Source organism: Lolium perenne, chromosome 1 (assembly GCF_019359855.2).
Source record: "Lolium perenne isolate Kyuss_39 chromosome 1, Kyuss_2.0, whole genome shotgun sequence".
In the NCBI taxonomy this organism is placed as follows: Eukaryota; Viridiplantae; Streptophyta; class Magnoliopsida; order Poales; family Poaceae; genus Lolium; species Lolium perenne.
This window is the reverse complement of record NC_067244.2, coordinates 205194731-205219791: the sequence shown is the minus strand read 5'-3', so window position 1 is coordinate 205219791 and position 25061 is coordinate 205194731. Positions and strand designations below refer to the sequence as shown.

General features: G+C 43.7%; 2 protein-coding genes and 1 long non-coding RNA gene across 5 annotated transcripts; 1 reads left to right on the top strand and 2 right to left on the bottom strand.

Annotated features, from left to right (window-relative positions):
• Positions 1 to 201: 201 nt before the first annotated feature.
• Positions 202 to 3627, bottom strand: LOC127320637 (uncharacterized). Its single transcript, XM_051349833.2, has 3 exons — positions 2326 to 3627; positions 1258 to 1359; positions 202 to 595 (listed from the first exon to the last, which is right to left on the bottom strand). The coding sequence occupies exons 1-2, from the start codon at positions 3536 to 3538 to the stop codon at positions 1274 to 1276; spliced, it is 1299 nt and encodes a 432-aa protein (XP_051205793.1). The 5' UTR covers positions 3539 to 3627; the 3' UTR covers positions 202 to 595; positions 1258 to 1273.
• A 2269-nt stretch (positions 3628 to 5896) lies between these two features.
• Positions 5897 to 17002, bottom strand: LOC127320611 (selT-like protein). Of its 2 annotated transcripts, none has more exons than XM_051349831.1 (4): positions 16682 to 17002; positions 16494 to 16567; positions 6594 to 6909; positions 5897 to 6292 (listed from the first exon to the last, which is right to left on the bottom strand). In XM_051349831.1, the coding sequence occupies exons 1-4, from the start codon at positions 16880 to 16882 to the stop codon at positions 6176 to 6178; spliced, it is 708 nt and encodes a 235-aa protein (XP_051205791.1). In that variant the 5' UTR covers positions 16883 to 17002; the 3' UTR covers positions 5897 to 6175. The 2 variants fall into 2 exon arrangements, with proteins under 2 accessions (XP_051205791.1, XP_051205792.1); XM_051349832.2 differs by having other exon boundaries at positions 16494 to 16561.
• A 4590-nt stretch (positions 17003 to 21592) lies between these two features.
• On the top strand, positions 21593 to 24847 carry LOC127320595 (uncharacterized). 2 transcript variants are annotated; one of them, XR_011747375.1, is made up of 3 exons: positions 21593 to 22587; positions 22687 to 24395; positions 24647 to 24847. It is a non-coding gene; the product is annotated as an uncharacterized lncRNA (long non-coding RNA). The 2 variants fall into 2 exon arrangements; XR_011747374.1 differs by having other exon boundaries at positions 22687 to 24847.
• Positions 24848 to 25061: the final 214 nt, after the last annotated feature.

The window sequence follows — 25061 nt, the reverse complement described above, 5'->3', positions numbered from 1 at the left end:
TGCCGCACTGTAAACAACGCGGGCGCGGCGTGGGCCGCGCCGCAAACTTCCTAGTAACATCTTATAATACGGGACAGAGGTAGTAAGTTCTAACATAAATGGCAGTCATGAACTGGTGTTCTCTACAACCCATGTCGATATCAACTAAGTAACATTTAGGCCCAGGAACATTTCGTTGTCTAGTTATGCAGAGCCTTCTAATAAGATTAAGAGCGTGCATCCAGTTCTTATCGTCAGCATAGAAACACAATAGACGCCAGTTTAATCCGATCTAACATATCCAAATTTGCATGAGGAGCAAAGTGAACTTAAGATTAACAGACAAGTGTTTTTAACATTTTGCACACAAGAAAGCATAATTTCTTGCAAGTAACATTGCATTTCTAAAGGCTGTGCCATCTAAACTGCTGTGAAATGTATCTCAAAAATTTATAAGATCCAATGTTTCAAAGGGGAATTGCATCAGCAAATAAGCAAGCCCAGAATTGTCCCGGAATTCTCCAAAATGAGGGTCCATGTCCTTCAGGTGCCACCATCAACGTTGCTCCATTCCAAAAAAAAACACCAACTTTGCTGCCATTCAAATTTAAGAAATCTGCAAGGAAAAAGGGGTAAACAGAAACATCAACAGCCTTCCGGATGCTTTGGTAATGATATACTTGGATAACATTTCAATTTTGGTGGGACGTAAATTTATAGCATCGTCACCTGGTAAGAAAGAGCATGCAAGATACTTCTGTTCAGTTCTGATTCGGGATAACTATTTCAGGATACTGACTAGTGAAAGACAAGAAACCTACTGTGGTGAAAAGGCAGTTCATGGTTAAATTCACACGAGGTAGACGGTTGAAAGCAGTTAAGCACCGAAGGTAATATGTAAGAAACATATTCAAGCAGCATCTTTTATTCCCTTGAAAATACGCATGATTGGAGAAAAGAAACCATTCTATGATGTAATTTGCTACAGACCCCTAATTTGAGTATACAATCGAGGACCTATAACAACATCCTACTGTCATAGCCACACGAAACTCAACATGATTCTAAAAAACGAGGAGGAATTAAGGATAACAATAGTACTGTAGTATATCAACCACTTCAACATAGTGACTTGGAAACATGGCCAAATTATTTGTTTCTGCAAGTAGACATTGCACAAGCAGTGTAGGAGAAATGCAGAATCATGATCACGAAAACTAACAAATATGACTAAATATCAGGTATCCAAACAAGAAAAAATGATTTAAGAGGGAGTACCAAGGATAAGCGTGCTTCACTTCTTCTGGTCTTTGTCTACACGAACCAACGTCTCCGCCAAAGTATTCCTTGTGCAATTGGGTGTCTTTCTCGGAAGTGCAGCTTCAATTATATCCACAGATATAAGAGCTTAAAACATAATTAACACGGAATAGCGAGCTATACATGTTTTTGGTTACAGCAATAACTGAATTGGGAAACACCTTTTTAGGCATTTAACATAACAACTGCAAGATATATGTTGACATTAAATAGAGAAGAAGAGCATTTTTTTACTCTACAAGATATGCAATCCAATGTCCAAAGCAATAAACAGAATACATCAGTTATCTAGCAATACCAAATTCAGCCTCCAGTATCCCAAAAACAATCACTGCTGTTAATGGCATAGTTAGTTCTGAAATGTATGAGCCTATGTGCAATGGTTAACTCTACACAATACATAAGATAAGATATCAGCGACCAAATCAGAAACTTCAAACAAATAAATTTGTATTAAAAAACCAATCAATGTCGCGACAAAGGTTCCAAGCACTGAAGCACATGATTTGAAAGATACATGTTTCTTGGTTACAATAATCATTGAATTGGAAAACACCGTTTAGGCATTTAACATAACAACTGCAAGATATATGTTGACATTAAATAGAGAAGAAAACCATTTGTTACTCTACATGATATACAATCCAATGTCCAATGCAATCAACAAAATACACCAGTTATGTAGCAATACAAAATTTATCCTCCGGTATTCGCAAAACAATCACTGTTAATAATGGCCTATTTAGTTCTGAAATGTATGAGCCTATGTGCAACGGTTAACTCTACACAATATTTAAGATAAGATATCAAGGACCAAATCACTGCGTTCCGAAACGTCAAACAAATAAATGTGTGTGCATTAACAAACCAACCAATATTGCGACAAAAGTTCCAAGCACTGAAGCACATTATTTGAAAGATAAGCTAAACTGAAAACCTGTGCAATCTAACAATTATAGTACTGCGACGAATTTCAGAGCTGCAATATCCAATGTATGGAACTATCAACTTAGAGGATTTACATACCTGCACCAGGGACATGGCTTGATTCAAGCCATGTAGGGAGCACGCACGGGAGGAAGAATGCGGTGTTGCAAGGGCTTAGGCCTGTGATGCTGTCTGGAAAAGCCCTCTTCCCCATCACCTCCCCATTAGCCATGTCCATGGCAATAATATCGTGGCCAGACTGGTAATACAGAATGTCGGCGTTGAATGGATCTACAGCAGCAATCCACGGCATGTCCTTTTCCAGCGGTTTGCGTTGGTTGGGCAGGACTAGCTTAACCGTTGTCTCGCGCGTAGGCTTCCAGTAGCATCCCTCGCCGTCGAGCGAGAACGAGCTGACCACAAACTCCTTTTCAGTGGACACCTCGATGTACCGGAGCTTCCCCTCGCTGACGCCCATGAGCCGTCGCTTGCCCAGCATCAGGTTCTCGGTCGTGTCGAAATCCGACAGCACGCCCTGTGGCAGCTCGACGAATCGAACCTCTGGCCGGTCGCTGAAGGGATCGACGGAGAAGGCGCCCCAGGTGACGTCGACCCACCACAGCCGGTCGCCGAACGCCAACACGGTGTGGTTCGTATCCACCTGCATGTGCTGCCAGCCGGGCCACATGGACGGAACAAGCAGCTCTCGCTCATCCCACTCCCCTGTCTCGGACAGGAACCGGCGCAGGACTATGCCGTTGTCTGCTGCCCGGCAGCTGAGTTGAGCGACCGCGTATCGATCAGGCGGGCCGTGGGAGCCGTCGGAGGACTGGGTGAGCAGGCCGAACACCGTGCTCGTCCTGGCGGCACCCATGGCCGGGACCGGGAGGCGGAAGATGTGGCCGCTGAGAGGGTTGCACACGAAGCGCGCGACGTCCAGCTGGAAGGAGGCGCCAACCGCGGCCAATTCGACTTGGATATTCCTGTCCAGGGACTCACGGGCGCCCGGAGGTCCGGGGGGGAACAGGTGGCGGGCCTCGGCCAGGTCGAGGAGGAGGAGGCCGTCGGAGCTGGTGGCGCGGACGCTTGCGGCGGCGAAGTCCATGCCGTCGGCGAGGTGGGCGGGGACGGAGATGTGGGAGACGTACGGGGCCGCGTCGAGGTCCAAGGACGCGCGCGCGCCCGGCGACGGCGCCGCTGACGCGTCCAGCGCCGCCCTGCTGTAGACCATCGCCCAGGGAGGGCGCGAGGCCGCCGTGGAGAGGGAGCGGCGGAGGGGCGCCGAGACGGCGCCGGCGAGGCCTCGGAGCATGCTTCCGGAGGTGGAAAGGTGAGGGTTTTGGACAGCTTGAGATTCTTTCTGGGATTGAGCAATTTTGCGGTGCCGTGGTGGGGAAAGAAGGGGTTTGGACGCTTGGTGCACATGGACACGGTTCATGCGACTCTGAGCAAAAAGCAAGGGGTCCCCTGTAGTCTCCCGTCCGGCCGTCCCGGCTCTGACAAACACGAACGGTACAGTGTAGAAGCCTAGAAGGTGAGTTCGAATTTCGAAATCTCCCCCTAGTCAACTGGCTATAAGGATTAAAATAATATATTTGTGTCTAGTTCGACGAGAGAGAAGAGAAGAGAGATTATGAGTGGGCTCTTATGCAAGAGCTAGCTCTAGCACGTGCTCCTAAGCATGGTATGTGAATGAAATGTGGGCCATCCATTGAAAAAGTAGTACATTCTTATAGCCAACATTCTTATAGCCAACTATTGTACTTGTTGGCTAACATGTTGACTATAGATGACATGGCATCTTGCTTATAGCCAACAACCGGCTATACTATTGGAGTTGCTCTTAGAGCATTTCTAGCCGCGTTCCCGAAGCGACCTCAAAGATATTTGAGGTATGTCGGATATTTTTAAGTTTCCAGCCGTGAGATCCAAATGCGCTTTTCGTTCGGCGCGGTTCAATACGGTATCCGCCACCTCGAGCCCATCCCCGGTCCACAGGAGACGCTCCGGACATGCCGAACACAGTGAGAAGCGAGGCGAGGAGTGACGGGACCGACGCGTCAGCGACACACAAACGGACGCTCAACTGTCGCCTACCTAGCGACGGTGCAGTTGTCGGAAAGGGGAACCGTCGTAATGGCAACTGCGTCGATCGACGCGCGAACCGTCAGAATGGAGCGCGAACTCCACGGAAGAACAACCGCAACTCTCTTTGATATATGTGCTGCCTTCATCCGTGCTCAATAAGACCCCTACGTATGCGCTTTCCGATCTACAACCGGTTGACGCCATTTGTCTCTCCTTTCCTCTATCACCATCCTCTCTCATCATGAGAAACCTCTCTTTACCATCGGACACCGATAGCGAGGGGAAGCCGCTGGGATGGCGCCACTGGTGGGACAGAGTTGCAATGCCTAGCAGCTCTAGTTCCCCGCTAACGGACAGCCAGGAGGAGGATTGGGAGGCCGACGACAGCCATGAGAAGGAGGAGGAGGAAGAGGCTGAGGAGGCGGCGGCAAAGAAGGAGGCAAGGACCTGGGCGAAGGCGAAGGCGCAACCGGCGAGCACCGTCGACGATGAGGGGGGCACAAGTTCCCCCGACGCGACGAACGACACCGGCTCTTCGGAAGAGGTGATGAGCAGGAAGCGCCTCCGTGAGGACGACGAGACGAGGCCATCAAAGAAGAATTAGTTTAAAAAATTAGTTCATTTTTTGAAGTTTTTATATGTAATTTGTTTATATTGCACTACTCTGAAAATTAGTTCATATTTTTCGAAGTCTTCATCGTACCTACAAATTTCTTCTCTCTATTGAAATAAAAATGCAAAAAAACAGATAATGCATTATTTTAATGTTTGGGGGGCACGTTTAGGGGATGCAGCTGGGGAGCGACGTCCCCCAAACGCGGCAGGAAGAAAAAGCGTCCCCCAAACGCTCGACCCGGCGCCGTTTGGGGGTCACTTTTGGAGACACGGCTGGAGATGCTCTTAGCTCCTGTTTCAGGAATAAAAAAAAATTCTGTTTCAGATTATAGTGTGAAAAAACGCCTATTCCAGGGTTTTGACGATATTCTCATGCTTCCTGTCCTCCTACAACAAGCTTTGCCTAATTCTGGCGATGGAGGAGCGAGGACAGCGGCGCGTCTTCGGCTCGTGCTATTGTCTGTAGTCGTCGCTAGGTGGTCCGAGTACCAATTCATAATTTTCTTTACTTTTTGGGCTATTTATAATATTGTTGATAATTATTAACATATCAGTGGATTTCTCGCGAAAAATACTTTTTGGGCTAGTAATATTGTTGATGATTATTAATAGATCGGTGGATTTCTCGCAAAAAAAAAAGTCACCGGTTTCAAAAGAAAAAATGGTGCTTCAAATCACCGAGTTGGCCATCTCGTTTTCGGCCAAAATGTTACCTGGGCCATCTACGAGATCGTCAAAGTAACCCATGGGCTATTTGCATTCATCATTCACCAAAAGGTCAAATCTGATGGCAACGAGTCGGATAGATTCCACTCCAAAAAACAATGAATCGGATAAACAGGACTGAAATAGGCATTCAAGAAGTTTTTTTACAGTAACCTGAAATACGCTTTTTTAAAACCTGAAATAGGTGTTTTTTTACAGTAACCTGAAATAGGCATCCAAGACGCAGCATCACCTCAAAACAAGACTCAAACTTTGGTGCTAAGATTTTCAAACTTCTGCAGGTAGCATAACATTGTTAGGCAATCACGATTATCGGGAAGTGTTCATACAATAGTATCACACTGTCAGTATCTCGTGCCAACTTACTTTTTAGGACCTTTACAAACCACACACACACACACACATAAGGTACTGTTTACAGGCAAGCAAGTTGTGGCGTTTCGGAAGGATAGCTAACCATAAAACACCTTAGTAGCAAAGCAATGCATCAGCCCAGAGCATGATATTCTGAAATCACCGTCTAAGACAAGGTGTTTCCCATATTTTTCCCAAACGCAGAACGTGGCAGTCTGCTGCCGATGAGATCACGCAGCTCAAACTCGCTAGGGAACCTCTGTTCAGCTAATTTCGAGAAAACCTGTAGAGGTAGGAGCAATTTTCAGTAAAGAAGAAACTTATATGCATGTTGGTGAATCAAGCTTTTCCATCTAACAGTTTTTTCTAAGAAAAGAGATAGAATCTCGTTGCAAAAACATCTTTGTGATAACCCAGCAAGGCAGAAGCGTAAAATTTGTTTGTGGAAGTATTTCTTGAATATAATGAACTCGTAGTGGAAAAAAGTGGGTACAATTGAACCTTATTTTATGATGCAAACATGCAGAAAAGCAATGTGTAAACAGGAGAGGAACAGAAGGGTGTGTCTGATATAGGAAACATACCAAATCTCCGTTGCAGTAGACTTCAAAGGCACCAGAACTTTGCAGGAAAGACTGAGCAAAATTGCCAAATAACCAAATTGACGCCATGGTTCCAAATCTATTGGCACGCAACGAGTAAAACCATGGTGGTGGAGCAATGCCAAGTCTGGGGAAAATCTGGTCACCAGCCATTATTGTTCCAATGGCTCCAACTTGAAGAACTGGCATAACTTTGCTCAGTACCCGTTTGGGGAAGGCTGGAGGATAATTATGCAAGAAAACGTTGATGCCCGGAAATGATGTTTCCAGCATGCGCTTCATGGTCATTGCGTTTCCTCTGCAAAGTGGAATTCAAAGCTTTCAGTCTAACATGTCCGTGCAAAGCATATAATTTATGTAATATCATTTTGGATGGATAAAATATTCTGGTGTGGCATTATAGCTTAGCAAGATCTCATTCAATGTCCTTTTTAAGTAAGATCGGAAAAGTCAAGATAAGAAACTAGTTCAAGGCAAAGCCCACAGAGTGATAAAAGTAATTAAAAAATACAGTTGCTACTGCTGTTTGATGCAATAAATAGTTAACTGGTTTTAGGAATTAGTCATGAGTGTGTGGCATTATAGCTTAGCAAGATCTCATTCAATGGCCTTAAAGTTAAGATAAGAAAACTAGTTCAAGCAAAGCCCACAGAGTGATAAAAGTAATTAACAAATACAGTTGCTACTGCTGTTAGATGCAATAAATAGTTAACTGGTTTTAGGAATTACTCATGAGTTATCTTTAAGAGTCCTAGTCTCCTACATCCATACCACGATTTAGTAATTACCAAATTACTGGTAGCCATTTCATAATTCATTTTACTGCCAACTGTAAAATCACTATAAATCAAGCATCATTACAGATATTCCGTATCTAATGATAGTAGCATCTTCTCTGATAGAAAGGACACACATGCCATGCTTGCTGTTGCTGGTGTGGCCAGGAAATCCACCAACAAGGTTATCTAAGACCCTTTATGAACCTCTAAGTAAAGGGGCTTCCTTTAGCAGCCACACATCACTGCAAGAGAGTGGCCACTTACGTACAACAAGCGACTCCTTGTTCCTAAAACTCCATAGTGTGGATGGCCAAGGAGTCACGGCAAACTAGTATAATTAGATGAAAGTAAAGGTGGTGATAGCCAGAACTTGGGAAGGGTGGGTTGTTGTGCACTTGACACTTGTGATTGCAAGAGGGAAGCAAAAGAGATATAGAGAGACTAAAGTAGAAGGCCAACAAATGTGTATATCAATTTTTCTTTGGCAAGTAACGTGAAATAGGGAGCCAGCTGCTTTGGGATTGCTTAAGAAGTGAAGGGTCCAGAGAAATGCAGCTTATATGTAGTTTGGAAGAGGATGTGAACCGCACCTTGTTTAACTGCCAATTTAGCCTGGATCAGTATCGAAGTGGCTCTGTCCAGGGACAAGATCCCCAGACAACATTGGGAGCTTTTTAGACACTGGGCTATGGGGTATAACAGGTCAAATTAGAAGGTGGTGCTCTTCTGCTTTTAACAGTAGCCTGGAGGATTTGGAATGTGCATGAAAAGATGGTGATGGAGGTGAAGATGCCAAAGCAACCGCTAGATGCGTTTTGCAAGTATTCCATGTTTTGCAGCAATGGAGACCATTGCTCAAGGATCGGGAAGAGAAACTGTTGGAACTGATTGATAAAATTTATCAACAGATGCTCACGCACAGTGGCTATACATAGGTGCAAGACGGGTATTGTTTGTTCTTTGTGGTTTTCTTTTACATCAAAGTTGATTGTGCGCCCTTTCTTCTTTTCAAGACTCTGGCCATGACAGTTCTTTTGTTGGTCAGTTCTAGGGCGTTTTGTGCTAGCTATAATCAAGAGCTGGTAACCCCAGCACATCTTCCCTATCCACGTACACTGTTGGCTTTATAACCAAGCGGGTGAAAGGCCTTTTGTCCAAATTAAACAAACATCACTCTATTAGTTTGCTAAACGGCTTACATTATGGTACGGAGGGAGTATGACAGTGTGGAATAAAGTATATGTAAAACACACGTAGGAGATTGGGGAGGAGAACATATGTTGGGACTTGGGAGGACGGAGGACAGATACAGGAGATAACAGACTGATAAAATATGAACTCTCAACAAACAAGTTGTTTGTTAGGAGTCTTCCCTCTTACTTTTTGATATCTCAAAGCCAGACGCTTACCTCCTCCCGGGCAACCTACATATCTGCAGGCTGAAACCACATCTCTAGAAGCAAGATTGTTAGGTGTCCCTATAACACATCTGACATCCTCAAGGTTTTCGTTGTTGAAGAGTGAAAGAGATCACAAGCCCTCCATCCGTCAGTTTCTATTCCTAGCTCAGGCCTTATATCGAAGACTTACTTGACCCCTGAGAAATTTAATACAAAGGATACTGATTCGGCCACTGACTATAATCTTATCTCTTTTCTATTTAAATAACTCTCTTTTCTAATAATATTCCATATTTATTTTGATGTCTGCCCAATGTCATAGTCATGCAGATAGCAATGGGTGGCTTTTAATGTTTCACGGAATATTGACACTGTAAACAGAGCATCCCCTTGTCATGACCAATAGATGCTCCAGTTCCCACTACTAATTTAACACCATCATATAAGTTTAAGAATCAACCTGGAGAAAGTTACGAGCCGTTAAGAATTTTGTATTAGCAATTACTATCTAAAAATCGCCAGTAACACTAGTGAACTGAAGTACCAAATAATCCATCTATGTCTACTGCAGCAAGCACACAACTGTTCCCAACACTCTGTATCTGCTACACTATGCATATGTTAACTTGATCCGCACAACCAAACTAAGACACCAATTGAGCAAGCAAAAAAACAACTGTCCGCAGACACACAAAACACACTGGTCCAATCAACCAATTGAGCATTCATGTTTTCATGAATAATAACTGCTCCAGTTCCCCACTCCTAATTTAACAGGATTGTAGAAGTTCAAAACTAAACTTGGAGAAAGTTAGCCATTAAGCATTCGGTATAAGAAAATATTATTTAGCAGTCACCAGGGGCACTAGCGAACTGGAGTACCAAATAATCCACTTCCTAATTCTGCACCATAAACTGGTCCGTCTATGTCAACTGCGACAAGCACACAGCTACTCCAAACACTCGGTATCTGCTACACTATGCATCTGTTAACTTGATCCGCACAACCAAACTTACACACCAATTAAGCAAGCAAGCAACCACAATCGGCAGACACATAAAACACACTGGTTCAATTGACCAATTGAGAATTCACGTTTTCATGAGTAATAGCTGCTAAGAATCAACTTGGAGAAAGTTACCAGCCATTAAGTATTCGGTATTAGCAGGGGTGGATCCAGCATCCCTGTTGCCTGGGCACTTGCCCAGGCTTCAGTCTTGGATTCCTTGGTTAAAATTGCATCTTACCTTATATTTTCTTTGAATTAGACTCCAACTTTGTTGTGTGCCCAGGCTTCACAAAAATCCTGGGTCCGCCTTTGGGTATTAGAACTACAATTTAACACCAGTGACACTAGTGAACTGGAGTACCAAAGAATCCACCTCCTAACGTCCTCAAGGCCTTTTGTCAAAGAGTCAAAGATATCGCAAGTCCTCCATACGTCAGTTCCTATTCCTAGCTCAGCCCTTATATGGGTGGACTTACTTGACCCCTGGGTAATAATCCAAACGATACTAATCCGATCACTAACTTTAATCTTATCCTTCAAATCCTATATAACTAAGAAGTTCATCCCCACTATCATATTTCTCTCAACATGCAGCTATGACACCTCAGCGGTCCCACTATGTCACCAACTCATGTCCACGTCATTGCATGCATAAAGATATTTTTGTGTAATCGTTTAGTTCTCCTGCTTTTTCTAAAGCTATTGTACACACTAATTTATGCGCGTCACACCAGCCTCCTCAACTCCTTGCAACTGTTTCCTTTATTCTCCACGTCAACCCCGTCTCATTATTTTCCCATGTCCCTCCACTCCGGTGGTGTCCCTCTAACTTCCTAATAGAAGCTGAATAAATCATGGCGTCTTGCCTTCTCCACTTCCTCCTCACATCTCTCCACCCAATATATATTCATGTCAGCCTACGGGTGACTCGCTCAATCAACAAATCAACATCACAACACAGGGCCATAGCTTTGACATGCAGTAACAGTACGTGTATTGCTACCCTCAGGCTTTTCATGGAGTCATCCGTGTGTTGCAACCATCAAAGCCTGGTAGTTAGATCCACCCAGCGAAGTAGAGGCTGCAGGGGAAAGCGAACTGCCTTTCTTTTAATTAGTTGTCCGCCCCTTCGGTTCTAGAAGATGTTTCAGCACTTGATTTGGTTTCATGGTCTTTGAAGTTTATATTTTGCCTTTTTGTTTCTTTCAGGTGGAGAGAAGAACAATTTTCAGAGAAAGGATAATCAAGTAAAAATTTATATGCTATTTTTGTGTGCGGATACTGCTCATTTGTTGGCACTAAAGGTTATTTTCAGAGATCTTGGATATTCTCATAACGACATGTGTTTTTTTCATGTATTTAATTATGCAGGAAATGAGGAATCAAGAACTATAATACTGCTATCTAACACACCCATTTCCAAGTTTTGCAATTAGTCTGGCGATTCCGTAGTTCGTCAGACTGCAACTTTATGCATGTACAAAGTACTCCTGTTGATGAATAGGTAAGAATTGTAATATTTCGATAAATGTTGATTTTTCTGCTTGCAGTCAATTAAATTTGCAGAAGACTGAATGTGAATAACGATAGCTTCAGTTTACTGATACTACCGCATCCGACAATGATTTATTTTTAATTTTCTCTATGCACATGTCGTACTAGAAATTATCAGACAGAAGTTGTTTCCCTTATTACAGCGTGATTCAGCCATGTTCTTATTCTTCTGGATACACAGAAACTATTAAAGCGACGAGCATACATAAGTGCTCTTCTATCTAACACAAGAACTTCAGCTCTGGTGGAACTACTTGTGCTTTAATATCTGGACTATTTTTTGTTTACTATGAAGTTATGAATTGACAATAATATTTTTCTTCTGCGCAGACTTTAATATTTCCTATGCTTATCTAAATACAATATGTCTTTCCCTCAACAAATGTGTTATTTAGTATGCTATTGGCAGCACCATGTTATTTATTAACAAATCTATTGTAAATGTTTATCTTTGGGTTGCTGGGTATATCCCATAGTCTGCCATACAAAAAGTCATTTTTTATTCACAAAAAGATCGCTGGCCACAATGTTTATAATCCACTGGGGGCAACATCCACCCAGACTGAGTCCTGGGACTAACTCTTAGCTCCCATTTTAGCAAGTTCATGAGCAGTAGTGTCGCAAACACGTCTGCTAAAGGTGAACAAGTATGAATTCAAATTTAGAGTGCATAAGCTTATTGCCTCCTTCACAAGGACACTAAGGTTTGCCCCAGCCTTGATCGCTCCACCAATTGCAGCTATACAAGCGAATGCTTCAGAATGTAGTGCATCTCTAAGTTACTCCGGTTTTTCTACGCCAGCAGCAACATAATCACCCGCTTGGTCATGAATGATGCAACCCCATTCTCCAATCTTTGCTCGCTAATTCTCATGATCTACCATATAGCTCCGCAGCAACGCGCGGGGTATTATCTAGTTTAAATAACTCTCTTTCCTAATTGTATTCCAATATTTTCCCAATGCATACCCATGCACATAACAGTTTGTGACTTCTAATGTTTCACAATGTAAACAGATCATACATTTTTGTGAATAATAATAATAGCTGCTCTAGTTCCCCACTACTAGTTTAACATGATGCAAGTGGCCCATGGCTGTACCACCGCCTGCGTATCTCCCCCCATCTCTACTCGCCGTTCCTTTCTGGGATGCGGGACGAAAGCAGAGGGGCGGAGCAGGTAAACCGCCAGGTGGGCTCCGCTGATGCGGGTATGTGTTGCCAGTGCGATTCTAACTTCATTGTGGGGAAAAGGCCAGGGAATCTTCTTGGGCTCGGGCTCGGATGGCGACGGCCACTCCGATCTGATTGGCTTGTGTTGTACAGACAAACAGAGGGCCCGTGCCTTTGCATCATGCTTGGCCCTCTGAGTTGTTTTACGAGCTGATCAAAATTTTGTCCCCAATTTTGTCATGACACCCGCAGGCATCACCGCCGCTGGCGCTGAAGCGCTGTGCTTTCGCCCAGAAGGGTGGGTTGCTGTGCACTTGTGATTGCGAGAGGGAAGCTAAAAAAAAGAGATATAGAAGTGGACATAATGGACGGAAACAAAGGGATAAATGGCAGAGCAGTCATCACGGAATTGTTCTCTTAGAAATCGGTAAACCATATATTTTAATGCTCATACTGCATTGTTAAACGGTTGCACACGCGCGAAAAACAAACCAAAGTGATAATGACATTTTACAACACCTTAGTACTTTGTCAAAGGATGACCACAGAATAGAACTTTGCTGGTATTTATGTACTTCTCAAACTCTGTAGTAACACGGGCCCGATCATCCTATCAGCTTAATGTGATACGTGTACCTTTCTAATTTATAAGTGGCTGCTTGTAAAATCAGTAAGGGCGTTGGAACTTTTCTACCCAGGACTCTCATAAAATGTGTTAACACCATGATAAACGGGTGAAAATAATACAGCAAGTTAAATGTCAGATAATCACCAAGTCTAATTGGAGAAACTGCTTACTGCTACCCAATTAATTCAAGTTAAATCTCAGCTGACTTGAAGCTAGAAGTCTTTAAGCCCATTAATGTGCATAATGTCAGCTCATGTTAGATGAAAGTTACGTGTGCTTCCTCAATTCCCCTCTATAGCTGAAGCTAAGTACTGTACAAACCAGCTGAAGACAAGGATATCACATCATGCTTACAAATTACAACAGTATCATCATCAACAGTTTAAAATAAAGAAAGACTAAAGTAGAAGCCCAACAAATGTGTATATCAAGTTTTCTTTGGCAAGTTACGTGAAACAGATACCCAGCTGGTGTGGGACTGCTTAAGTGCACGGGTCCAGAGAAATGCAGCTTATGTAGTTTGGAAGAGAATGTGAACCACATCTTGTTTAACCGTGCTTGCCAATTCTGCCTGGATCAGCGTCAAAGTGGCTCTGTCCAGGGACAAGGTCCTCAAACAATATTGGGGGCTTCTTTAGACAGTGGTGTAACAGGTCAAAAAGAAGTAGTGATCTTCGGCTTTTTAACAGTAGCTTGGGGGATTTGGAATGTGTGCGAAAATATGGTGATGGAGTTGAAGATGCCAAAGCAACCACAAGATGTGTTTTGCAAGTATTCTATGTTTTATGCGGCAATGGAGACCATTTCTCATGGATCAGGAGAAGGAGAAGCTGTTGGAGCCGATGGATAAGCTTTATCAGCAGATGCCCATGCAAAGTGGCCATAAATAGGTGCATGACAACAAGAGGGATATTGTTTGTTCTTTGTGGTTTTCTTTGACATCAAAGTTGATTGTGTCCTTTCTTCTTCCCAAGACTCTGGCCGTGGCAGTATTTTTGTTGGTCAGTTCTAGAATGTTTCGTGTAAGCTATTATCAGGAGCTGGTAACGCCAGCACATGTTCCCTATCCCTGTACACTGTTGGCTTTGTAACCAAGCAGGCCAAAGGCCTTTTGACCAAATTAAACAAATATGATAGTGCGGAATAAACTATGTAAAACAGACATAGAAGATAGGGGAGTAGAACATATGTTGGGACTTGGGATAAAACGAAGAAGGGAGATAACAGATCGATAAAATATGAATTCCCAACAAACAAGTTCTTTGTTAGGAGTTCTCACTCTTCTTACTTCTTGATATCTGAAAGCCAGACGCTTACCTCTTCCCAGTAATCTAAACATCTGCCTGCTCCTCCTCCTCGAAATAGGCTTTCGCCCCGCTATATTAATATAGCAACCAAGATACAACAAGCATGCTGGGACCGCAGCACAACCAGGTCCAAACAGAAACACAAAGAAAGATAAGAGAAACATCTGCCTGCTCAAACCACATCTCTAGAAGCAAGATTGTGATGCATGCCTATAACACATCACAGACATCCTCAAGGTTTTCGTTGTTGAAGAGTGAAAGATATCACAAGTCCTCCATGCATCAGTTTCTATTCCTAGCTCGGCCCTTATATCAGAGGACTTACTCACCCCTGAGTAATAGTATCAAAAGGACACTAATTCGGTCATTAACTCTAATCTTATCTCTTTTCTATTAAGTAACTCTCTTTCCAAATAATATTCCATATCTATTTCAATGTTTGCCTGATGTCATAGTCATGCACATAACAGTGTGTGACTTCTAATGTTTCACGTTGTAAGCAAAGCATTCACGTTATCATGAATAATAGCTGCTCCAGTTCCACACTACTAGTTTAACATGATCGTAGAAGTTAGAATCAACTTGGGGAAAGTTACCAGCCATTAAGCATTCGGTGTTAGAAAATACTATTTAACACCAGTGACACTAGTGAACTGGAGTACCGAATAATCCACATCCTAAATCTTTTTGCATCATAAATTGGTCCATCTATGTTAACTGCGGCAAGCACACAACTACTCCAAACACTCCGTATCTGCTACACTACACATATGTTAACTTGATGCGCACAACCAAGATAACACACCAATTAAGCAAGCAAGCAAGCAACAACCTTCCGCCGACACACAGAACACACTGGTCCAATTGACCATCTAAGCATTCATGTTTTCATGAATAATGACTGCTCCAGTTCCCCACTGCTAGTTTGACATGATATAAGTTAGAATCAACTTGGAGAAAGTTACCAAAGCATTAAGCATTGAATGCTAGAAAATACTATTTAACACCAGTGACACTAATGAACTGGAGTACCAAATAATCCACCTCCTAAATCATTTTGCATCATAAATAAATTTGGTTCGTCTATGTCAACTGCAGCAAGCACACAACTACTCTAAACACTCCGCATCCACTACACTATGCATATGTTAACTTGATCCACCCAATTAAATTAACACACCAACTGAGCAAGCAAGCAACTGACATCCGACAACACACACAAGTCCAGTTGACCAATTGAGCATCCATGTTTTCATGGATAGTAGCTGCTCAAGTTTCCCACTACTCCCTCTGTGCTATAATATAAGATGGCATATTGGTTGTAATAATATCTTATATCATGGGACAGAGGGAGTACTAGTTTAACACGATTTATAAGTTTCAGACTCAGCTTGGAATTCGGTATTAGGAAATCCTACTACTATTTAACAATCACCAGTGAACTGGAGTACCAAACAATCCACCTCTTAAATCATTTTGCATCATAAATTTGCCCGTCTATGTCAACTACGGCAAGCACAAAACTGTTCCAAACACTCCGTTATCTGCTACACTATGCATATGCTAACTTGATGTCTTGATCCGCACAACCAAACTGACACACCAATTGAGCAAGCAAGCAACCACCACCCGCAGACACACAGAACACACTGTCCAATTGACCAACTGAGCATTCACGTTTTCATGAATAATGCTGCTCAAGTTTCCCACTACAAGTTTAGCAGGACCTATAAGTTCAACAATCAACTTGGAGAAAGTTACCAGCTGTTAGCAATCGGTGTTAGGAAATCCTACAGCTATTTAACAATCACCATTGACACTAGTGAACTGGGGTACCAAACAATCCACCTCCTAAATCATTTTGCATCATAAAATTGTCCCGTCTGTGTCAACTGCGGCAAGCAAACCTATTCCGAACACTAGTTATCCGCTACACTACGCATATTTTCATTTGATCGGCCCAAGCAAAGGAACCACACAAAATCGATCAGGCCAGCAACCACACGAAACACGGTGGGCTCACGGACTCACTTGTACGAGCAGGATGCGCAGAACTGCAGCTCCACGGTGGCGCCGTATCCAGCTCCGTCCACATCCGGCTGCAGCTATCGCACCGAAATTAACACGTCAGCTTGCCCTCCAGATCGGAGCAACAGAATTCCGGGCTAGGGTCTGCAACAGCAAGGAAGAGGGATTTCGGGCTAGGGTTTACGGCTCACCTGTATGGCAGCGGCGGCAGGGTCCGGGTGATGGTGGTGCGGCGGGTGGGGGTGGTGCGGCGGGTGGGGATGGTGGGGCGGGTGGCCATGGGGATGGTGGCCGTGGCGGAGGTGGGGAGGCGGCGGCGCGAAGATGTGGGAGAGGTCGGAGATGAAGAGGAGCGCGGGGAGGCCGACGAGGAGGAGCTGCACGCGGTCCATGGCTGCTGCACCGCCGCCTTGCTTCGCGTTCCCGGATTCCACCCGCCGTCCTTTTTCTGGAGACGAGGGAGAGTGGCGGAGCCGGTGGAAGGCGATCGTCAAACCGCCAGGTGGGGTCCGGCGATGTGGGTCTGCGCTGTCAGTGGGGTCTGACCTCATTGCGGGCAAAAAGCCGGAGAATCTTCCTGGGCTCGGGCTTGGGCTTGGATGGCGACGTCCATTCCGATGTGATTGGGCTGTGTTGACGAGCAGACGGCCCGTGCGTTTGCCTTATGGCAGCCTTATTACGATTTTGTCATAAAACGTACTCCCAGAACCATTGGAGTACATTTTTTGTAGGATCATAAAACGTACTGCGATGGGATGTTCAAAAAAAAAAGGTAGTGCAATGGGACCATCAATCCGTCCAACTGTGGACACTCGATAGGTACTTGAGTTGCTGTCCTGTCTCACCTAAACCATTATAGGTCATTCAAAAGAGAGATCAGCTACTTGCAGAGCAAGGGAAATTCCATGATGACCAGGTGCTGGTAGACAAACTGATCTCTCAGCGAGTCAATAAAGTTTGTCTAAATCAGTTTGGTAAGCCACCTTTGCAATCGGTCAGAAGGGTTGGAATGAATTCTGGATCATCATGTCGTACCGGCAGGAGCCCATAACCTATTATTTAAACTGCTTGGCCTCCGATTTTTAAACCTCTCGGCGATTTTTGTTGTGCTGACACGCATGTGCCGTGGGCCCTTGATTCGATGCGATGAACATATGCAAATCTTTTGTCCTTTTTCTTTGTACCGGGACTGCAGCGGGGTTAAGCTAGCCCTAAACAACTTTCATATTAACAAGGCAGCTGGTACATCGGGGTTCATTACAATGCAGGTTTTTAGAGGACGGAGAAGCATGTGATCGGTGTCTTCGTCTTGAGTGCAGGAGGGACACGACGCCGAGGAGAAGAGTTGATGGCGGAACCGACGCTCATTGGCAGGAAGGCGGTGGCATCGGGCGAGCCACCAGGAAAATCTTGCACTTCAAGGGGTGGTGTTGTTCCAAACCTTTGTCGCCGACCTGCTCATTAATCTGCCGATGCATCGAAGAAACCTTCGTTCGAAAGCAGTTTGTTAGTGAGATGGCAAACAGCAGAACCGCGCGCAATCATGCGTGTATCTTGTGCTCGTTTCCACGGCCATAGTGGCATAGCCATGCCATGCCCTGCACTGGACAAATGACCACCACACTATGCGCTCCCACCCAAACTCGTCTCGATTTATCTGGCCCGACAAGTTAACATGACTCCAGCAACGGTAAATAGCGTCCATCCTTTCACGAAAACAACACAGGCCGTTCTTTTTTACAAATTTAACCTTTGGTAAGACTAATCCCTTGTTCGAACTCGGGTAAAACTATTTCAGATCCTAACCCATTGGCTCGGGGCCATTCCGGGCTGAAGTTGAGAGTGACCGGGACCAAAGCAAGGTCGCCGCCAATGGCAATGGTGCTTAACTCATAGAGATTTTTCATGCTAAGTTTGCGGTGTTTTGTAGCGCTCGATCTCAAGGGTTAGATATCTAAATAATTTTGCAAGATGATTGGACGAGGGATTAGTGTTGCCAAAAGGTTAGATTTGTAAAAAAAAATAGCAAAGCCCACGCACGATGACAAGCATATGACTTTGTGTGCATCGTCACTATTAGGGAGAGGGGCCGGACCCCGATATCTTCATTAGTTCATGTTGAGTGGTGCAATTTACAAGCAAGGCCCTGAATGTTTAGAAATACAAAAGCAATCCTAAAATTTTACATAAAGGACCGTAGAAACAAAAGGTAAATAAAACACAGCCGAGTCCTCGGTCCTCTCCACGAAAGTGAGACTCCATCATTGGTCACCTTCACGTTGCCGGGGACTAATCACTTGGCGGTGAGAAGATGCGAAGCTTCGGCAAGAATCTCCGGCGAGGGCCTCCACCTAGGAGATTCAATGAATGCTGACATGCTAGCTCTTGGAGTGACCTCATCCTCAGCCCGGGATCATGGCCGCAGGGCTGGCCACCATGTAGTGCACTCGAAACTTCAGCACATAAAACTTCCCACCATCTTGAGGCCTTAACCTGTAGAGTCGCCTCCTCTTCTCGCCACCAAGGCCGGACGGAAGAGCCTAGCAAAGACGGCGGCAAATCTCGAGATGGCCATAGAACATAAACTTATTCAAAGAGGCAGTGGTCTTGCTCGTCTCGCCCTCCTCCTCCAGGAGCAAGGGTGGACGAAGAAGAACCCTAACATACCCCAGATGTAGTCAATCAAGGGGGATACAGAGTGCCGCTCCATGCTAACGGCATCAAGCCGAAACGCTACATGGGCAACTGAAACCCTAATCTGCTCTCAACATGACAGTTTAGATCGATGCACCGTCACGCACGCGTCTGTAGCTTGGCTGTGCTGCGCGGCCGTGAATAATCGTGTTCGCCTATCCTCGAAATAAATATAATCGCGTTCGCCGGATCGGGTTGGCGCGAGCCGCTGCTTGAGATCTTTTCCCTGCTTTTTGGTGAAAGCGGGAGGGGTCACCTCCGAGGAAGGCATGACATGATGGCGTACAACCGCAAAGAGGAGGCGTAAAGCGGGCCCGGACGGCACTCGGCGGCTCCATTCCCAAACCGCCCGCCCGCGCTCATCACGGCCTACCTTTCTTGCTTCCTTCACCGAGAGTGAGAGGCGGAGAATTCCACTGGAACCTAGCTTGGCAGTTGCACCGCTCACCGCGCAATGGCATCGATCCATCCTTTAACAAAAGAGGGTCGACATAGGTTTATGGGTGACCTTGCCGCGGATTCAACACAAGAAGCGACCTGCTTGACTCGAACGTACTATATGACGTGTCCAACGTAGAGCCAGCTAGCAGTCTGAACGTTCTCACGTATTTTTAGGGTCAGCCAGCATATATATACTCCTAGAACCGTCCGTTTTCCGCAGGAATATTGTGGGTGCAAACGTGCAGCCAAAACGGGCCGGGAGATCACAGCACAGTGGTGAGTTTGGCGTTGGCCCTGTCGCATTTGCATAATCTCTACTATATTAAATACCTAGAGGTGGTGAGATGGTTGGTACGTCCTACATCACCCGCTCATCCGCCCCCTGACTGAGAAAAAAACGAGAAAGAACCCACGCAAAGGAAAATCGTAGAGAAGGCAAACCGCTACTCCACACGATCCCCTCCTAAATTCGTTCTGCCACGCCCACAACCCAGTCTAAACTGCTCCTTCAGGTTCGTCCGCTAGCACACCCCTCCAAGGCTCCCACCAACACGAGGGCCGAGGGTTGCGACGGGGCGCGGGAGACCACGGGGAGCAGGGCCTTTGGCTCTGGGGGAAGGATACCACATGAAGCGAGAATTGATTGTGGTGCTGGCGGTCTTCCGATTATGGCATTCCCTTGCCCCGACGCCACATCCCTCGAGTGCCGCCGCAGGTCGCTCGAGTGCCGCCGCAGGTCACTCCGCCCGGCGACCAAAAATCAGATGTCATCCTCCGCAAACTCACGCCAGAGAAGGGACAACCTGGATGCGGTCACTGCGTCCTCGCTCCTCACGGCGGTCACTCCACCGATCTGCTCGTCATGGAATACGCGACGTCAGTTTGGGAGCCGCCGCTGCCTTCTCAGGTCCACGCCAAGCATGATTCAAGGTATCTCCTGCGTGCATAGGCTGAATAAATGGTATGGATTTTCGTTAGGTTAATTAACGATTTTGTTAGGCATTTGTTGTCCTCACTTTTCTTCATCTGATGGTGGATTTGAAGTTGATGAAACCATTCTAGAAGGAATTGTCAGACACACGAGGAACTGTCTGACGAATTGTCTCAATGGTTTGTAGATCGGAATTAGTTATGCAATGGGGTTCAGTTCAGGAAAGATTACATAGAAATCAGCACTTACATCTTTAAGATATATGCAAGTAATTTGGCTGGTTGATCAATGTTGTTGAGTGGTCGAGGTAGTGCTTAATAACGTTTTACATTGTCCATTCTAAAACACTGTCACCTTTTCTAAACATGGATTTAATGTAGTCTGTTTCCAGCTGTAATTTCCATGGTGACTTGATAGTGATGGTAGAAATATATTCGTTCCGTTGCTGTGAAGCCTTACTATGAGATTTATTGTTTTCTTCCATTGCCAAGAAATATACTATCTGGGCACACTAAATCTTGAATTGAGTTCGTTTTAACAGAGTGTATGTGGTTTTGACAGACTAGCTGCTGCCGCCTCTCTCAAATCCGGGGACTGGACTAGCGGCCTCCGCCTCTCTGATGGCAAAACTGTTGTTGACGCCACTGATGCCAATCACCAATCATCTTGCTTTCCCCCACACGGAAGCATTACTCTATTCCGGCGTGGTGAGCAGGTGGATGCGGTATGTGTTTCTGGGATAACTGTAAGGTACACGGCGGAGTTCTGCATCCGCAACCCGCTGCTCGAACACGCTTCCATCTGCTGGTTTATGAGGTAATAGACATTTTTGTATGATTTGAGATGTCCTAAATTTGATTGATGTTGATAAGGCGCATTAGTATTATCACTAAGATTGGTTAGTTTTCAGGGCTCCCTAGAATAATCCGATGGTCGATGGCCTAAGAATGATACCAGTAAGAGGTTTAGTCATTGTTATTAAGCGTGGTTGTGCCTTCCGCAAGCATGGAAAGCTTTGTCAAAATTGATATGTATTCATATTTCAGATGACCTCCTAGAGTACTTATTGTATTCCTATTGACAATCAGAAACATTTCTCATAATGAGTTCTCTGCATTTTGTGTAATTTTGCTTGCTGTATCGATCACATCCAGGCTCTGAACACCTGCCACTTCATTCACGGCCACCTGAAGCCGAACTATAGGGATTGAAATTTCTTTTCATTTCGTTGGGTCCAGCTTGTGTGCTATTTTGTTAGCCTTGGTATTTTGGTTTCAGTTGTCATGACAACCCCTGCGTCATCTTGGTGTTTCTTCTAATGTAAAATGATGTATGTTCTTTATAAAAACATCTAGGCTCTAAATGATGTGGTTGCTTAAATGCTATGGACTATAACAACTTTGATTTTTTCTGGTCCAGATCCTGCAAGATTGAACTCTGAGTTTCACCTCATATCTTATTTTCAGGATCATTTCCTAGAAGATTGACACCCAAATTTTTGGCCTTTGGTTGTCTGAACGTCTACCTTTTTTTGCTTGTGAAAATGTATGTATCTGAGATGACCTCTTCAATTTGGCATGCACGAAAGTTTATGTCATAGAATCAGAGACGTGCATACTTCAGATGTGGTAAATCAAACTTTAGCTATTTAACTGCAAATAGTGCTATTGAGTAAAGCATGATGGCTCAACCATTGGGGTTCTCTGATAAAGACTCATTTAAACACATGCAATGTTAATGAAGTGGCTGGATAGTTTGAACCTGTATATGCATGTATAATTCCATTTTCTCTTGTTATGTCCCTATCAGTTACATGTTTGAGGTATATAATACTGTATTCCCCTTCCTTATTTTATTTTCTGCAGAGTCCAGCTGAGTAGAATTCAGGAGGTCAATTTTCAAACCTGTGAACAAATCGACATCGCTGCTCAAGAGATCCTTGATTTGAAAAATTGTTTCTTATATTGATTGGTTCCCCAGAAAAAGACTGAATCGTACTTGAAGAAAAGCTAAAGCGTCTTCATGTACTTTGTAGGTTTTCTACCACAAAAAGAACTATGTCCTAACTTCTCTGTATCACTCTACTATATCTCTGTTGATCCATTCAATCTCAGTAATTCTTCCTTGTAGAGCCCTTGTTCAAAGGGAGGCTCAGAACCTGAAGTATTCAACACAGAAACAAGTTCTTAATGAGCCTTTCTCCCTCGCTGGTATTCTGTTGTGTCTCCTTGAAGCTTACTTTTGCCTTGCATTGAATGGATTTTGCATTGAAAAAATATTGGGGCAAAAGAAAATGGCTTAACTTTGAAAGTGTTGCTTTCTACCAAAGTACGGAGCATGAAAAGTATAGGGCCTGTATTAGGTGCTACATATATGGATATTCAAACATATAAAATTGAATTATTACCATGCCAAGTAATGTCTGATGTGTTGTTCTGGAGTTGGAGTACCTTGCTGGAGGTGCAACGTAATTCTACTTTGACATATCCACATATAGATTAGAGGAGAACAATAGCAAGAAATGGGACTTTATTGCCCACAACGTAAAATTCACAAAGGAAAAGGAAAAAAAATCTATGTCTTGACTAAGATACCAAGGAAACAAGTAATGAGTTGTATATTGTTTACGGCATAGTAGTTGTCATCCACTGTACCAATATGACTTCTGGCCATGTGGCATGCTGATCGTTTTGAATAATGCACATTAGGTATGTTTTTTTGTTGCACTTGTTCTATGCTGTTGATTATATCTTTTCCCATACATCTTAAGTTATGTTTCATTTCTGAAGCATATAGTTGCAGCATCTTTTAACAACAGTGGTTTATGAACTCAGCTAAGAGATATTTATGTCTTTACTGATGCAGATTAGCTTTGATCACTTGGTTGTAAAATCATGTTGCCAAATGCTAATAATATCATATCTTAACTTGGTATTGTGCACTTAGCTAGATACTTGGTTATGTGCAATTTATTGCAACATGAGACTTAATTATGATAAGCTTTAGATCCTTGTAGCTCCTTTGGATCTGTCAATTTAGTTTGTCTTGAAGCTGGACTACAATGAAGTTTTAATTGGCACAGACTTTTATCATTACATGAGAATAATTTTTCATTGTGAATGGTTGAACAACAACCAGGCTTCCAGTACTTTTCTCTATTTCATTGGCCTACTCATGTCTATGTCTTTATTTTGTTTAGCATGTTGTATGAGCTTAATAAGTCCATGATACATATATTGTGGATTACAGAATTTTGATCCCGCCAGCCTTGTGCACAACTCTATTATCTGGTGAGTTTATGGTCTCAGTATGATATTTATATCGTTTGTTTTCTAATTTTGTCACTCAAGTTCCTATTTCTGAACAAGAATTGAGTGGGTTCAAACTTCAAAATTAGTGGCTAGAGGAGTGAATTTTTCATATGTTCATTAGCTTTTAAAGCTCTCTTACTGCACTTAAGTGAAAAGTTCGTGCAGGTTGAGGAACAAAAGTGAATAGTTATTCCCTTCATGATATATAGGGCATAGGTAATCAGTCAGTTCTTGTACTTTTGAATACTGAAAGGGCAAAGGGATATCGTATTGTAATTAAGTAGTACAAACATTATGAGAGTTTTATGCTCTATATTATTTGGTGTTTAAATGTTACAGATGGTACCAAATCCTTCTCGGTTAAGATATCTTTTTACATGATCTGATATAATTTATTCTAGACTTGACCCTACAAAATTAAAATTTGAATTTCACATTAGATCTTATTTTTCAGGACCACTTCATAGAAGATCCATACCCAAATTGTTGACTTTTGGTCTACACCTACCCTTTTTTGCTCGTGAAAAGGTATGTATAGGTGAACTCTTCAATTTGGCATGCATCAACATTTTCTGAAAATAGCATAAGTCTATGAGGACATCACGATGTATGGCATGCCTCACATCTTCGTGAGTCGTGAAGATAGCCTACAACCCAAACTGGTAGGATAGAAAGGGCGTGATGCTTCGAAGCCGCGGGAGCAACCAGATCCCGTGGCCCGAGTATTCAGGTCCAAGATAGGACGATGAAAGAGATGCTTATCAAGAAACATATTTCAGGCGTTCTGAAGGCGGGCATCTACGTGGTAGGGTTCTGGAAGAGGGGTCTTTCACATGCTAATTTCATGTTGATGTAGCTAGACCACGTTTGAGCAACTTTCTTCATGATCATTGTATTTCAAAATGTAATACTTGCCTGACAGATTTGAGACATGTATATATATGGGCATTTGAATTAATATTTGTCTATCTATTTTTATACATGAATATTTATGTTCACTTTATATTTACATGTGAGACAGTAGAAAATATTAGGACGTCGTGGCAAAGCACGGGCATTCAACTAGTTTCTTCAACTTTAATTAAGGGCTTGGTGTGTTGGACGTACGGGCCTATGCGTGGACGCGTGGTTGCGTTTCGTGATTCAAACTCGTGTCGATCTGCCATCCAGCTTTTGTAGTAGTGAGTATGCAGC

Excerpts from the sequence above, each read along its gene's own strand:
- LOC127320637 (XM_051349833.2), bottom strand. The coding sequence starts at position 3,538 with ATGCTCCGAGGCCTCGCCGGCGCCGTCTCGGCGCCCCTCCGCCGCTCC. Across the intron at positions 1,360-2,325 it reads AAGCCATGTCCCTGGTGCAG|CTGCACTTCCGAGAAAGACA; the intron begins GTATGTAAATCC and ends ATATAATTGAAG.
- LOC127320611 (XM_051349831.1), bottom strand. The coding sequence starts at position 16,882 with ATGGACCGCGTGCAGCTCCTCCTCGTCGGCCTCCCCGCGCTCCTCTTC. Across the intron at positions 16,568-16,681 it reads CTGCCGCCGCTGCCATACAG|CTGCAGCCGGATGTGGACGG; the intron begins GTGAGCCGTAAA and ends TCGGTGCGATAG. Across the intron at positions 6,910-16,493 it reads TGCGCATCCTGCTCGTACAA|AGGAAACGCAATGACCATGA; the intron begins GTGAGTCCGTGA and ends TCCACTTTGCAG.